This window comes from Hemitrygon akajei, chromosome 26 (genome assembly GCF_048418815.1).
Source record: "Hemitrygon akajei chromosome 26, sHemAka1.3, whole genome shotgun sequence".
In the NCBI taxonomy this organism is placed as follows: domain Eukaryota; kingdom Metazoa; phylum Chordata; class Chondrichthyes; order Myliobatiformes; family Dasyatidae; genus Hemitrygon; species Hemitrygon akajei.
Window position 1 is genome coordinate 43,277,667 of NC_133149.1, and position 16,914 is coordinate 43,294,580.

Genomic DNA, 16,914 nt, shown 5'->3' on the forward strand with positions numbered 1-16,914 from the left:
ATTTTTTCCCCAATTATGTCTTCTTTCTCATGTAGTGGTTCTCATTTTCAGTTCCTAGTCTGATTAATCCTGAGTTCTCCATGTTTTCTTCTTCCATTGATGAACACTGAATCAGATTTGGCTTTGTTGCGATCAAATATCACAGAAACAATGATTTGTGGGATTGAGTTTAAGAGCTGAGAGGTAATGTTACAGCTTTATAGGACCCTGGTCAGACCCCAGTTGGAGTACTGTGCTCAATTCTGGTCGCCTCACTACAGGAAGGACGTAGAAACCATAGAAAGGGTGCAGAGGAGATTTACAAGAGTGTTGCCTGGATTGGGGAACATGCCTTATGAGAATAGGTTGAGTGAACTCAGCCTTTTCTCTTTGGAGCGACGGAGGATGAGAGGTGACCTGATAGTGGTGTACAAGATAATGAGAGGCATTGATCATGTGGATAGTCAGAGGCTTTTCCCCAGGGCTGAAATGGCTAGCACGAGGGGGCATAGATTTAAGGTGCTTGGAAGCAGGTACAGACGAAATGTCAGGGGTAATTTTTTCACACAAAGAGTGGTGAGTGTGTGGAATGGGCTGCCGGCGGCAGTAGTGGAGGCAGAAACGATAGGGTTTTTTAAGAGACTCCCAGATGGCCTCATGGAGCTTAGAAAACTAGAGGGCTATGGGTAAAGCATAGGTAGTTCTAAGGTAGGGACATGTTCGGCACAGCTTTGTGGGCCGAAGGGCCTGTATTGTGCTGTATGTTTCCTATGTTTCTGTATTCGAGTCCTCTTGAAATTAATACCGACGTCACATTTGCCTTCCACACCACCAACTCAACCTGCAAACTAACCTTTAGGGAATCCTGCACAAGCACTCCCAAGTCCCAGTTTTTTTGTATTTTTTCTCCATTTAGAAATTAGTCAACCCTTTCATTTTTTCTACGAAAGTGCATGACCATACACTTCCCAACATTGTTTTGTATCTGCCACTTCTTTGCCCATTCTCCTAATCTAAGTCCTTCTGCAGCCTCTTGACTTCCCCAAAACTAGCTGCCCTCCACATACCTTCATATTGTCTGCAAATTTTGCAACAAAGCCATCAATTCCATCATCTAAATCATTGACATGTGATGTAAAAAGAACTGGTCCCAATACAGAACCCTGTGGAACACCACTAATCATCAGCAGCCAACCAGAAAAGACTTACTTTATTTCTAATCTTTACTTCCTGCCAATCAGCCACTGCTTTATCCATGCCAGAATCTCTCCTGTAATGCCATGAGTTCATGGTTTGTTGAGCAGCCTCATGTGTGGCACCTTGTCAAAGGCCTTCTGAAAATCCAAGTATATAACATCAACCAATCTGTCCTGATGTTACTTCTTCAAAGAATTCCAACAGATTTGTTAGGCAAGATTTTTCCTTGAGGAAACCATGCTAACAACAGCCTATTTTATCACCTGCCTTCAAGTACCCTGAGACCTCATCCTTAATAATTGACTCCAACATCTTCCCAACCATTGAGCTCAGACTAATTAGCCTATAGTTTCCTCTCTTCTGCCTTTCCAGAGTGGAGTGACATTTCCAATTTTGCAGTCCTTCAGAACCACTCCAGGATCTAGTGATTCTTGAAAGATCATTACTAATGCTTCCACAATTTCTTCAGCCACCTCTTTCAGGACTCTGGGGTGTACACTATCTGGTCCAGGTGACTTATCTATCTTCAGACCTTTTGGTTTCCCAAGAACCTTCTCTCTAATTATGGTAACTTCATGCACTTTATTGCCCCTGACACCTGGAACTTCCACCATACTGCTAGTGTCTTCCACAGTGAAGACTCCTGAGTTCAAATCCAAGTCGGGCCACCCCCAAGCACACTTTCCATCCGTGCCAGGTTGAGCGTCGAGCTAGCCACTCGGCCTCATAAAAAATACAAGGGTCAAGTCAGGAACGTACATATCGTGACCCGGTTAATCCGAAAGGAGACCAATTCTGACATCACACGCCAGGCAAGAATGGCTGACTATCTGGTGCGACATGCTAAAAAAAAAACAGTGAAGATTTATGCAAAATACTTATTCAGTTCATCCACCATTTCCTTATCTCCCATTACTACCTCTTCAGCATCGTTTTCTAGCAATCTGATATCCACTCTCACCTCTCTTTTGCACTTTAAGTATCTGAAGAAATTTTTGGTGCCCTCTTTCATATTATTGGCTATCTTACTTTTGTATTCCATCCTTACCTCTTCATGACTTTTTTAGTTGCCTTCTGTTCATTTTTAAAAGCTTCCCAGTCCTCTAACTTCCCACTAATCTTTACTGTGGAATACAATATGTCCTCCCTTTGACTTTTTTGTTGGCTTTGACTTCTCTTGTTAACCATGATTGTGTCTTGCCTTTAGAATACTTCTTCCTCATTGCGATATATATGTCCTGTGCCTTCTGAATTGCTTCCAGAAATTCCAGCCATTGCTGCTCTGGTGTCATCCCTGCCAGTGTTCTTTTCCAATCCATTTTGGCCAACTCCTCTCTCATGCCTCTGTAATTCCCTTTACTCCACTGTAATGCTGATACATCTGACTTTGGCTTCTCCTTCTCAAATTTCAGGGAGAATTTAATCACGTTATGATCACTTTCCCCTAAGGGTCCTTTTACCATAAGCTCTCTAATCAATTCCAGTTCATTGCACAACAGCCAATCCAGAATAGCTGATCCTCTAGTGGGCTCAACCACGTGCTGGTCTAAAAAACCATCTCAAAGGCACTTTGTAAATTTCTTCTCCTACAATCCAACACCAACCTGATTTTCCAAATCTATCTGCATATTGAAGTCTCCCTTGACTATTGAAACATTGCCCTTTTGCATGCATCTTCTATCTCCCGTTGTAATTTGTAGGCCACATCCTTACTACTGTTTGGGAGTCTGTATACAACTCCCATCAGGGTCTTTTTACCCTTGTAGTTCCTTAGCTCTATCCACAATGATTCAACACCTTCCAACCCTATGTCACCTCTCTTTAATGATTTGATTTCATTTTTTACCAACAGAGCAACACTGCCCCTTCTGCTTTCCTGCCTATCCTTTCAATACAATGTGTATCCTTGGACATTAAGCTCCCAGCTATAATCTTTCAGCCATGATTCCATAATGCCTTCAATTTCAGACCTACCAATCTGCAGCTGTGCTTCAAGTTCATTTACCTTGTTCCGTATACCGTGCACATTCAGATACAACGCCTTCAGTCTTATATTCAGCCTTTTTGATTTTGTCACACCATGCTCAACCTTTTGATTCCTAACTTTGTCTCAGGTCTTACAAACATCTGCCTTCACAACCTCTCCACTAACTGTTCTGGCACTCTGTTTCTCATCCCCCTGCAACTCTAGTTTAAACCCCACCGTGCAGCATTAACAAACCTTCCCGTTGGGATATTAGCCCCCTCCAGTTCAGGTGCAACTTATCCCTTCTGTACAGCTCCCACCTTCCCTGGAAGAAAGCCAAATGATCCAAAAATCTTTGCCCTCCCTCCCACACCAACGCCCTAGCCATGTATTAAACTGTATAATCTTCCTAGTTCCAGCCTCCCTAGCACATGGCACAGGGAAGCAATCCTGAGATCATAACCCTGGAAATCCTCTCCTTTAACTTAACACCCAACTTCCTGAACTCCCTTTGCAGAACTTTGTTGCTCGTCCTATCCATGTCATTGGTAACTAGATGGACCACAACTTCTGGCTGTTCATCTTCCCACTTAAAAATGCTGAGGACTTGATCTGAGATATCCTGGACCCTGGCATCTGGGAAGCAACATACCATCCAGGAATCTTGTTCTCACCTACGGAGCCTCCTGTCTGTTCCCATACCTAACAAAATCCCTATCACCACAGCATGCCTCTTCTTCCCCCTTTCCTTCTGAGTCACAGAGTCAAACTCAGTGCCAGAGACCAGACCACTGTAACTTCTCTCTGTTCGATCATTCCCCCCCCCCCCACCCGACAGTATCCAAAGTGATATACCTGTTGTTAAGGGGAATGGCCACAGGGGTAACTCTGCACTGGCTCCTTAACCCCTTTCCCCTTCCTGACTGTCACCTAGTTTCCTGAGTCCTGCCCCTTGAGTGTAACTATGTATGTCCTATCTATCACCCATTTAGCCTCCCAAATGATCCGAAGTTCATCCAGTTACAGCTCCAACTATTTATTGCGGCTTGTTAGAAGATGCAGCTGGATGCACTTCTTGCAGTTGTAGTGGTCAGAGATACTGGAGGTCTCCCTGCCATCCCACATCCCGCAGGAGCATTGCACTATCCTGCCTGTCACCTCTATCTAAGCAGATATAAAGAAGAGAAGGAAAAAACTTGATCATTTCTTTCCTTTGCTTTCTCTGAGTGAAGTCTCTCTTTGCAGAAGCCTCAGAGACCTGAAGCCTTAAGATCACTCCTCTGACTATGTCCACTCAGACGATGGCCTCTGCGCCTGCCCCTGCCTTTCTTTAGTTTGCTGTTGTTACTGATCAATCCCAAACACTGATTGGCCGCTGGTCAAAGCTCTAGTATGCTGCCACAAACCGCTCCTGCCTTTTATTCTTGGGCGGTGGACTTGATTGAAGTCCCCTCCTCTCCAAACTTCTGATATCTGGATTTGCCACTGGTCAAGGCTCTATATGGGTTAAGATTAGTATGGGCTGCATCCAGCACATCCTCAGACTGCTGGTTGTGATGCAAATGCTGTATTTTATTATATGTTTCGATGTACATGTGACATAAAGCTAATATTATAATCTTATTTTATATAAAGAGCCAAATGTGATAGTTGGACTGAAAGAAGGCTTTCAATGGAAAAAGACCTGAAAGTTTCATTGACATTCTATTTTAGCATGTCCTTGTCATTTTAACATCTCCAGTTCCTAAATTTAATACAATAGCAGCTTGGGCCACAAATGCAGCTATCATTATGGTTTATTTATGGGTCATTTCTGTCCAGTTAATGTTTTGAAAAGTTGAATGAAGCATGTTTCTAATAAGAAAATTAGCAATGTTACTCTATTCAGACTTTGTCGGCAGTGGATTATCATATGAAGTAATACCACAGCCTGCTAATTCGTAGGAAGGAGGTACAAGAGCTTCAAGTCCCACACCATCAGGTTCAGGAATAGTTATTACCCCTCAACCATCAGGCTCCTGAATCAGAGGGGTAACTTCACTCACCCCAACATTGGATCTATGGACTCACCTTTAAGGACTCGACAACTTGTGTTCTCGATGTTTACTGCTTGCTTATCTATCTGTCTGTCCGTCAGCCTGTTTATCTATCGTATTTGCACATTTTGTTGTCCTGTGCACATTGGTTTTTTGTCCATTTTTGTCATGGGTGATTTTTCATTGATTCTATTGTGTTTCTTTGTATCTACTGTGAATACCCACAAGAAAATGAATCTGAGGGTCATATATGGTGACATATATGTACTTTGATAATAAATTTACTTGGAACTTTTGAACTGTGGAGAGTGTATGGGGAGCTATCCCTTTGAATCAATTTGCATTTTCTTAGAAATGTTATTCATTTCTTCAATTGTATTGTGGTCTTTGGAGATTCACACATCCCTTCACTTCCAGACTGGCCATGACTCACCACTGACGATCAACACTGGCACACCTCAGAGGTGTGTGCTTAGCCCACGGCTCTTCTTTCTGTATACACGTGACTGTGTGGCCAGGCATAGCTCAAATACCATCTACAAATTTGCTGATGATACAACCATTGTTGGTAGAATCTCAAATGGTGATGAGAGGACGTACAGGAAGTGAGATATGCCAACTAGTGGAGTGGTGCCGCAGCAACAACCTGGCATTCAACGTCAGTAAGACGAAAGAGCTGATTGTGGACTTCAGGAAGGGTAAGACAAAGGAACATATACCAGTCCTCATAGAGGGATCAGAAGTGGAGAGAGTGAGTAGCTTCAAGTTCCTGGGTGTCAAGATCTCTGAGGATCCAACCTGGTCCCAACATACTGATGTAGTCATAAAGAAGGCAAGACAGTGGCTATACTTTATTAGGAGTTTGAATGATTTGGCATGTCAACAAATACACTCAAAAACTTCTATAGTTATACTATGGAGAGCATTCTGACAGGCTGCATCACTGACTGGTGTGGAGGGGCTACTGCAGAGGACCGAAAGAAGCTGCAGAAGATTATAAATGTAGTCAACTCCATCGTTCGCACTAGCCTACAAAGTACTCAGGGCATCTTCAGGGAGTGGTGTCTCAGAAAGGCAGTGTCCATTATTAAGGACCTCCAGCACACAGAGCATGTCCTTTTCTCACTGTTACCATCAGGTAGGAGCTACAGAAGCCTGAAGGCACACACTCAGCGATTCAGGAACAGGTTCTTTCTCTCTGCCATCTGATTCCTAAATGAACATTGAAGCTTTGGACACTACCTCACTTTTTTTAATATACAAAGGGTGCATGATATGGGCTGCTGGGGGGAGGAAACGGTGGTAGAAGTTCACCATACCAACGAACTCCTGCAGGCCTTTGACCATGTTGGGCCGGGCAAAGTGGCGGATTGCGTCTACCTTGGTGGGCAGAGGTGTTGCCCCGTCTTTGGTAATCCTGTGGCCCAGGAAGTCGATAGTATCGAGACCGAACTGGCATTTGGCCGGGTTGATCGTGAGGCCGAAATCACTCAGGCGGGAGTAGAGCTGGCGGAGGTGGGACAGATGCTCCTGACGACAACTGCTGGCTATAAGGATGTCGTCCAAATAGATGAACGCAAAGTCCAGGTCGCGTCCCACCGCGTCCATTAGCCGCTGGAGCGCCTGTGCGGCATTCTTCAGGCCGAACGGCATTCGGGGTGATGAGTACTGTTTTGCGGATGTCTTCAGGGTGCACCGGGATTTGATGGCATCCCCGGACGAGGTCTACTTTGGAAAAGATTCTTGCCCCGTGCGAGTTTGTTGCAAAGTCCTGTATGTGCGGCACGGGGTAGCGGTCTGGAGTTGTAGCCTCATTCAGTCTGCGGTAGTCGCCGCATGGTCTCCAACCCCCGGCTGCTTTGGGCACCATGTGCAGGGGAGAGGCCCATGGGCTGTCGGACCTCCGTACGATCCCCAATTCCTCCATCCTCTTGAACTCCTCCTTCGCCGGGCGGAGCTTTTCCGGGGGGAGCCTCCGTGCGCAGGCGTGGAGGGGTGGTACCTTAGTCAGGATGTGGTGCTGAACCCCGTGTCTGGGCATGGCTGCCGTGAACTGCGGTGCCAGAATCGATGGAAAGTCCGCCAGGATTCTGGTGAATTCGTTGTCCAACAGCGTGATGGAGTCCAGTTGTGGGGCCGGCAACTTGGCTTCACCCAGGGAGAATGTCTGTAAAGTCTCGGCATGTACCAGTCTTTTCCCTTGCAAGTCGACCAGCAGGCAGTGAGCTTGCAAGAATTCTGTCCCCAGGAGTGGTTGGGCCACGGCGGCCAGTGTGAAGTCCCACGTGAACCGGCTGGCGCCGAACTGCAGCTGTACTGTGCGGATGCCGTAGGTCCGTATCGTGCTGCCATTTGCGGCCCTCAGGGTGGGTCCTGGCTTCCTGTTGCTGGTGCCGTACCCCGTCGGGGGCAAGACGCTGATCTCCGCTCCGGTGTCGACCAAGAAGTGGCGTCCCGACTGTTTGTCCCAGACGTACAAGAGGCTTTCCTGGTGGCCATCCGCCATAGTCATTAGCGGCAGCTGGCCCTTGCAGGGCGGGCGACAACGGCGGGCTTTTGTGCCCCACCGCTGGTGGTAGAAACACCACTGTTCACTGGCCTCCTCACTCCTGCCTCTGTGTTGTGTGCGCCCCCCCCTGCTGGGCCTGGTCTGGTCTGCTGTTGGGCGCGTGGCCTGGTAATCTGACGGACGGACGCCACGCTGTCCCTCTTAGCTTTCCACAGCACGTCTGCCCGGGCCGCCACCTTCCGGGGGTCGCTGAAATCTGCGTCGGCCAGCAGCAGATGTATGTCCTCGCGCAGTCGCTCTAGGAACGCTTGCTCGAACATGAGGCAGGGCTTGTGTCCGTCAGCCAGGGACAGCATCTCGTTCATCAATGCTGACGGCAGTCTGTCTCCCAAACCGTCCAGGTGAAGCAGGCGGGCACCCCGCTCACGCCATGAGAGGCCAAAGGTCCCAATGAGCAGCGCCTTGAATGCTTCATATTTGCCTCCTTCTGGGGGCGACTGTATGAAATCCGTAACCTGGGCGACCGTCTCCTGGTCAAGGGCGCTCACCACGTGGTAGTAATGCGTGGAATCAGAGGATATCTGCCGAATCTGGAACTGGGCTTCTGCTTGGCTAAACCGCACGCATGGTCGCAGCGTCCAGAAAGTCGGCAGTTTTAGCGAAACTGCGTGAACAGATGAAGAGTTGGTCATCTTTGGTCCAAATCCTGTTTGGACCGTCTGGATCACCAATGTAGCGATGTGCTACACGCAGCGCTGAAATAACGACACGCAGTCGGTAAGTCGTTTTGAGACTAGTTTATTCAAATTTCGCGGCGCTGGCATTTAAATCCCTAGCGCCCGCCCTCTCCGGGCGGAAATTACGTCAGAGATGCATTACCAAAGTCTCTTCCCGCACGCTGGCTATTTGTGAGCCGGTTCGCCTGCACAGAAAGTGGGTCGCCACAGTACTGTATTTCTGTTTTTGCACATTTTTAAAAAATCTGTTCAATATATGTAATTGATTTACTTGTTTATTTATTATGTTTTATTTTATTTTTTTTCTCTCTCTGCTGGATTATGTATTGCATTGAACTGCTGCCGCTAAGTTAACAAATTTCACGTCACATACCTCTGATAATAAATCTGATTCTGACTTCATTACAATTGGTCTGCAGGTAGCATATGGAATGATCTAATTGAATGGTGCACTCTTTGAAATATTCTTTGAAGGTTCATCCAGTAAGTGCATTATCCATTGTGCAAATTGGCTGTTAAAACAAGCAACTTCCTCAATTGTGATGTTCACTGGGTTGGCAAAAGTTAGCCAGTGTGTTGATAAGATTGATTCCACTGACCTAGTGTCATATAAAAAATGCTGATTGCTTTTCCTTCTGATCACTGGAAATGGCACACGGTGATATCAGTGAAAGTATTGTCAGTTTTGACTCTGTTCTTCACAGTTGACTAATCCATTGATACTTGCTGTCCAGGCTTGTGTGAAAATAGCTAAAGCCTGTGAATTATGCCCAGTACAGGTCAGAGCCCTTTGTGAGGGAACTACTTCTGGTTAACTAAGTTCATTTACCTTCCATGGAAGGTTGCTATTTATTGGGAAAATGATAATGCTATCATTTTGGGTAGCTAATAAAAGGCAATCATTTTGAAGAAGATAATTGAGTTTGTCCAAAGGCAATCATTCAATGCAGTTATTATTAGATAATTGTTTATTTTCAGTAACACATTTCTTTAAAAGAAATTCTAAACACATGATATCCTATGAAAGAAAATGTTCTCCTTACACTGTATTTTTGGACAAGATCACAAACTGCTACCCAGTCCAGGAGGAATTATTTAATGGAAAGCAATCAGTCCTAAAGAAGACATTAGGTTTAATTAAATTTTAACGGCATGATGCTGGGGATTCCTTCTGTTGGTTCTGTTCAGAAATTCCCATGACTTGTTTGCTATTTTAGAGATTTCTATATGTGGACGATTCGTCTGTGCTGACACCCCAAGACCAGATGGTGGAGTCACCTTCTAGGTACTAAAGAGTTATAAATGAGGACTTGCAGAACTCCATTCAAGGATTTAATATTGTGTACAATGGTGTCCCTAACAGCTGCATTCAACCATTCCAAATGGTACCAAGAAATATGTTTCACATTTTAATTTCAAATTTTTAATAAAAAGAATTAGATTGAATTAAGGAGGAGCAAAGAATTTTGTATTTTTTCCCTGTCCATATTGGCATCCACCACTTGGATTACCAAAATATAAAAAAATCACTCCATTCTTAAGCCTGCAGAGTGCCTCATCTCCAACCTCAAAGGAGTACTCTCTACTATACATATGGCATTTATTATTGCTTTGTATTCAGCATTTTTGCCGTCTTGTGTGACGTTGAACCCAGAAATTCAGAATCAGATTTACTGACTTGTATGAAATGAGGGGGGAACTCATTGAAAACTTACGGATGTTGAAAGGCCTAGACAGAGTAAATGTGGAAAGGATGTTTCCCATGGTGGGAGAGTCTAGGACAATAGGGTACAGCCTCAGGGCAGAGGGGTGCCCTTTCAAAACAGAGATGCGGAGAAATCTCTTAACTAAAGCGTGGTGAATTTGTGGAATTTGTTGCCACATGCAGCTGTGGAGGCCAGGTTGTTGGGTGTGTTTAAGGCAGAAATTGATAGGTTCTTGATTGGACATGGCATCAAAGGTTACGGGGAGAAGGCCAGGAACTGGTGAGGAGGAGAAGAAAAAAGGATCAGCCATGATTGAATGGCAGAGCAGACTCGATGGGCCACATGGCCTAATTCTGCTCCTATGTTTTATGGACCAAAAGAGCGTTGTATGCAGGCGCCATCTTGATCAGAATCTTTTAGGTGACACAGTGCCTCGTGTATTCCACATGTAGGAATTGAATACTTCACCATCTCAACCTGGGTTTAATAATTACTATGTGTGCTCAGAGTTAGAAAATCATGAGCTCTAATTCCATTCCTGTACTTAATCACTTTATGTGGGCTGGTACAGCTGTATAGTACTGATTGGAGCTGGTTGGAGGTACTCTCTTTAAGATGGTTTGTTAAATCCATGACGTCCTAACCTGGGTGGATATAAGAGCGTCTTGTGATGAAAAGTAATGGAATTCACCTAAAATTCTGGCTAACAATTATTGCTGAATCTCTGTCAATAAAATAAGTTACTTGAGCATTTTTTCTTGTTAAAGGAATCTTTCTGCATGTGAATTGGCTGTCAGATTTACCTGTATTGCATTAGTGTTTACACTTAAAAAGTTCTTCATTGTGTGTGAACAGAGGGATCTGGGAATCCATAATTTGTTGAAAGTGAAAAAGGTAGATAGGGTCATAAAGAGAGCTTTTAGCACAAAGCCTTCATAAATGAAAGTATTTGAATGCAGGAGTTGGGATGTTATGTTGAAGTTGTGTAAGATGCTGGTGAGGCCTAATTTGGAGTATTGTGTGCAGTTCTGGCTACCTACTTACAGGAAAGATGTCAGTACGATTGAAAGGGTACGGAAGACATTTACAAGGATGTTGTGAGGACTTGAGGACCTGAGATTGGGAATTAGATTAAGAATATTCCTTGGAGTTTAGGAGAAAAGGGAACATTTGATAAAGGTAAATGCAAGCAGGTTTTTTGCACTAAGATTGTGTGAGACTAGAAGTAGAGGTCATAGATTAAGGATGAAAGGTAAAATGTTTAAGGGGAACCTGAAGGGTAACTTCTGCACTCAGAGGGTGGTGTGAGCGTGGAACAAGCTGTCTGCAGAAGTGATGAATGCAGGTTCGATTTCAACATTTAAGAGAAATTTAAATAAATTATGAATGGGAGGAGTATGGAGAGCTATGATCTAGGCCCAGGTTGATTGAACTGGGCAGAATAGCAGTTCATCATGGATAGATGGGTTGAAGGGCCTGTTTATATGCTGTAGTGCTCTATTACTCTAATCTGGAGCATCTTAAGGTACTATCTAAAATGGTTCACTGATGCCAATATCTAATAAATTGAATCCTTCATAGCTGTCAGATAAAACCATAAACTATTTTCAATGCTTGCACATCATACTTTTGGTAAAACAACTCTGCGTGCATGAAAGTAGTTGAAAATATTGTCAATCTTCATTTACTTGTATTTAAAATAGGTACTTTGTTCAAGGTAGCTATAAGTTTGAAACCTGGTAGTTTTAATATCAAGTAGTATTGCATGCCTTCTTTTGGTGGGTTGTATCACTTGCATTTACTCTAAAAGTTATGGAAAATATGAGGAATAGGAGCATTCACTATATACTTGATAACCTGAACTGGACAGAGGAAGCAAGTTGTGAAGGATGGTCCACATCCAACAAATTCAATTGAATTTTTCAAGGACTTCATTGACATGGTACATAGGAGAACATTTATGGATGTAGGCACCTGATAATTTTCCATCTTCCAGCTAACTTTACAGGCTTAAATAGTTGAAGGCAGATTATAAGAGCATAATAATATATAGAGCTAGAAGTAGATTACAGAGCAATTTGTGGTCTGTGTTGTCATAGTGTAAGCTAATGTTTATCCTCTACCCTGTACTTTTTTTTTGCAAAATATCCATAACCTCTGAATCCCTTGGTAAAAATAAAACTCTAATGACCACCAGCTTCAACATACACATGACAGGTCTACTAGAGACTTGTAGGTTAGAATTTCAATGACTTAAGTCTCTTTGCAGGAAGAAATTACTTCTCAGCCCAGGTGCACTTGGCCAACCCTTTACCATGCCTCCTCCTCCTAGATTCCATGGCTAGAGGAAAAGCTTCTCACCATCTCTTTAGCCAGTCGCGCTCAGAATCTTGCATGTCTCAATAAAATCTTCTTTCATTCTTTTAAGCTTCTGTGAGAACAGGCCAGACTTCATCAACCTTTCTTCATAGTATTCCCTTCTCACAGGAATCATTATTCTGCGTCTACACTACAACCACTTTAAAGCTGGTATATCATTCTTTCAATAGAGGCTAAATCTATATATCTTATTCCAAATAAGGTTTTTGTTGCAGTCCTGATGAAGGGACTCAGCCTGAAATGTTGACTGTACTCTTTTCCATAGATGCTGCCTGGCCTGCTGAGTTCCTCCAGCATTTTGTGTGTATTGCTTGGATTTCCAGCATCTGCAAATTTTCTTTTGTTCATTGATTTGTGCAATATTATTGGCCTGGATAGGCTAGTAGCTAGGTAAATGAGGTTAGAAAAGTCACAAACAAATGAAAATTTGCAGGTGCTGGAAATCCAAGCAACACACACACAAAATGCTGCAGAAACTCAGCAGGCCAGACAGCATCTATGGAAAACAGTACAATCAATGTTTTAGGCCGAGACCCTTCAGCAGGACTGATTAGAAAAGTATTTACTTCAGTTAGAACTAGGTACATAATATAATCTGTCAGAAATCTGCACCTAGACCTTAACTGTTCATTATATTTTATAATGACAGTGAAAATATTGTAGTTATACACTGTATTGAAGTTTGCAGATGACACAAAGTCTGGTGATATACTAAAGTATTAACAAAATATAGAAAGTACTGATAGATTGAATAGGCAAAAATGAAGCATGCGGATTTAGAAGCAATTGAGTGCAATCCATTTCAGGGGAAAAGAAAGATAAGTCTTAAAGCAACACACACAAAATGCTGGTGGAACGCAGCAGGCCAGGCAGCATCTATAGGGAGAAGCACTGTTGACGTTTCGGGCCGAGACCCTTCGTCAGGGCTAATTGAAAGGAAAGATAGTAAGAGATGTGAAAGTAGTAGGGGGAGGGGAAAATGCGAAATGATAGGAGAAGACCGGAGGGGGTGGGGTGAAGCTGAGAGCCAGAAAGGTGATTGGCAAAAGGGATACAGAGCTAGAGAAGGGAAAGGATCATGGGACTTTAAATTCACTACTGCGAAGCCTCTGCCAGTGATGCCTACACTGAAGAAGGATAAATCTTAAATATTCTTTCAATAGTGAAAAACTATGTCCGTGATGATCTACAGGAATCTTGTGAACACTAATTCATTAACATGCAATAGCCAAGCATGCAAAATATTGACATGATGTTTATTTTATGAAATAACCCCATAAATGTTGTTCTTATCACATTTTTATTCATAGGAGCAACAAGAGACCAAGGAACAAAATCTTGAAGAACAAAGGAAAAGAGCAGAGCCTTCTGAAAGGTACACATTTGTTAGTCAAGTTTGAATTCTTCATAATTTGTATTTGAATTGTTAACCCAAATGTCAATCCTAGAGCAAGAGTTTTGTTTTATTGATGGCTCACAAGTTCAGGGCACCCTCCTAGATTCATTTACTCAGGAATAAGCAAACCCTGTTTGTCAGTGGCTGGGTTTATCTGGGATGAGTTCAAACCCTAGAGCTTACTACATAACCCTGTTGTGAAGACTTTAACCATCTTGTGTGCAAAGCTACTAAATCTAACTTGAAGGAAATGCTCTCCCATTGTTAATCATTGATAAATATTTTAGAGTTATCTAATTTGATTTACTGGTTTGCAAGAACTATAATATTCCCAATATCTAAGAAATCTCTTTGTTTCAGTAATTTGGTCTAACAAAGTATTTGCTCATTACAATTCCTTTGTGAACTTGAATTTCCATTTGTGGCTTTTTTGTGTATTTGCCCCAGTAATTTCAGTAGACAAGTTGATGAAAAGTGGGCCTTTTAGTTTTACCTGCGTCTACCCACTGTACAACGACCAGCAGAAGAAACCACAAGATCAGAATCTTGTTTATTATCACCAGCATGTAACATGAAATTTGTTAACTTAGCAGCAGCAGTTCAATGCAATACATAATCTAGCAGAGGGAGAAAAATAATAATAATAATAAATAAAATAAAATAAAAATAAACAAACAAGTAAATCAATTATGTATATTGAATAGATTATTAAAAATGTGCAAAAACAGAAATTCTGTATATTTTTAAAAAGTGAGGTAGTGTCCAAAGCTTCAAAGTCCATTCAGGAATCAGATGGCAGAGGAGAAGAAGCTGTTCCTGAATCATTGAGTGTGTGCCTTCAGGCTTCTGTATCTCCTACCTGATGGTAACAGTGAGAAAAGGGCATGCCCTGGGTGCTGGAGGTCTTTAATAATGGACACCGTCTTTCTGAGACACCGCTCCCTAAAGATGCCCTGGGTACTTTGTAGGCTAGTGCCCAAGATGGAGCTGACTAGGTTTACAACCTTCTGCAGTTTCTTTCGGTCCTGTGCAGTAGCCCCCTCATACCAGTCAGTGATGCAGTCTGTCAGAATGCTCTTCACGGTACAACAATAGAAGTTTTTGAGTGTATTTGTTGACATGCCAAATCTCTTCAAACTCCGAATAAAGTATAGTTGATGCCTTGCCTTCTTTATGACTTCATCAATATGTTGGGACCAGGTTAGATCCTCAGAGATCTTGACACCCAGGAACTTGAAGCTGCTCACTCTCTCCACTTCCGACCCCTCTATGAGGATTGGTATGTGTTCCTTCATCTTACCCTTCCTGAAGTCCACAATCAGCTCTTTCGTCTTAGTGATGTTGAGTGCCAGCTTGTTGCTGTGACACCACTCCACTAGTTGGGATATCTCACTCCTGTACGCCCTCTCGTCACCACCTGAGATTCTACCAACGATGGTTGCATTGTCAGCAAATTCATAGATGGTATTTGAATTATCCCTAGTTACACAGTCAATGGTATATCGAGAGTAGAGCAGTGGACTATTGTCACTTGCAAAGATTATGATCTATATCTACCCTCCTTAGACTTGCTAAAAGCATTTCTGCCAGACCACAGCTATCATGAAGCAACATTTATTTGTATTTTTTACAACCAAGATTAGTGCATCCAGGATAAAAGACAGCTGTTTAATATAAGTTCAGTAAGACTAGAATTTAATGGTTCTGATAACATTAAGCTATTTTGAAGATGTGTGCAGCTGAATTGAACCAATATATGGGGTAAACTTAAATCTAAATAAAATTTGCTTGGGGACAGCTGAACTTAGAAACATCTTTGGTAGAATCAGTCTCTTGAGACAGGTGGCCATTTTGATATCAGCAGAATAGGAGCAAAACAGACAAAAATGAAATGACCCTCTCCAGCCATCAGCATTTGTATGTGCTTTCACTAAATTATTCATCTACAAGGTAAAGGATAAGAAGGAGGAAATCATTTGGGGAATGTTGTGATAGATTAGTCCGGACCAAATTTAGATTGTCTTTTTGCATATTATTCCCTCGGCACCTTCTCTACTCCATATTCTGAGACTCAGGAATCCAGTGATTTGCTGACAGCTTGTCTGCTATCAGAATGGTACTCGGTTGACTGAAGCTAACATCATCTTCACGGAACTTCCATCAGACCCTGATAATGTGAGAAAGCCATGAAAGTTTGTCATAATAATGGATTTTTTAGCACTTGGTCCTTACCCTTTCTCTAAATCCCTGTGAAGCGCGAATGAGAAGATTACACGTAATAACAGACACAGAGATGAAAAAGGAGTCTTTTAAGTAATCTGCCAGACAAGAAAGAAAATGATGATTGCCCTAAGGATAATGGAAGTGTAGTGGAACTAATGGCCAGCCAGAAGCAGCCTCCTGCCCCTCTGGAACTGTGTAGCTTCTGAATGTAGCTACAACCTTCTATATTTTCATTAAATTATGTCATTGCATTATAGTGCTGTGCTTTGACATTGAGTGTTTAAGCTCTGTACCTTGCCTCCATGTCAACACGCTGTCCTTAACTGCATGCCATGCAACTTTAAATTAGGTTCTAATTGGCTCATTGACTTCTCATCTATTTTTACACTCAAAATTGAACACAGGTTACTTGGCACTCGCACCTTTCTGTTGGAAAGGTTCTTGTATAACATTAGAATGGTGCAACACCGAAGGTAGCTAATTAATCCACAATATCAGGGCTGGCTCTTTTAAAGTGCTGTCCATTTTGTCCTACTGTTCCACTCAGTAGCTCTGCAATTTTCTCTCCAAGTATATGTTCAATTTCCTTTCAAAAGTTACTATTGTATCTTCTACCACTCACCTTTCAAGCAGTGCACTTCAGTTCATAATAATTCATAAAAAAATCTTCTCACCTCTAGGTAATAACGGGTAAAAGAGCTTCAGCAGTTAGGATGAATAATATTGTTCATAAAATGTCTGTTTTGAGAATTTTAAAGATTATCTTCTGTATGGAAGTTATTATCA

The 16,914-nt window shown here is 42.7% G+C and overlaps 1 protein-coding gene across 9 annotated transcripts in view; it reads left to right on the forward strand.

Annotated features, from left to right (window-relative positions):
- LOC140716930 (centrosomal protein of 164 kDa-like) overlaps positions 1-16,914 on the forward strand; it is a 265,508-nt gene that overhangs the window by 170,214 nt on the left and 78,380 nt on the right. For all 9 annotated transcript variants that reach the window (XR_012096388.1, XM_073030055.1, XM_073030054.1 and 6 more), the window contains one exon: positions 13,820-13,884. Coding sequence is in view for 8 of the 9 variants with exons in the window: in XM_073030055.1 (XP_072886156.1) it covers positions 13,820-13,884 (65 nt within the window). In the remaining variant the exon portion in view is untranslated. The remainder of the gene's footprint in view (positions 1-13,819; positions 13,885-16,914) is intronic.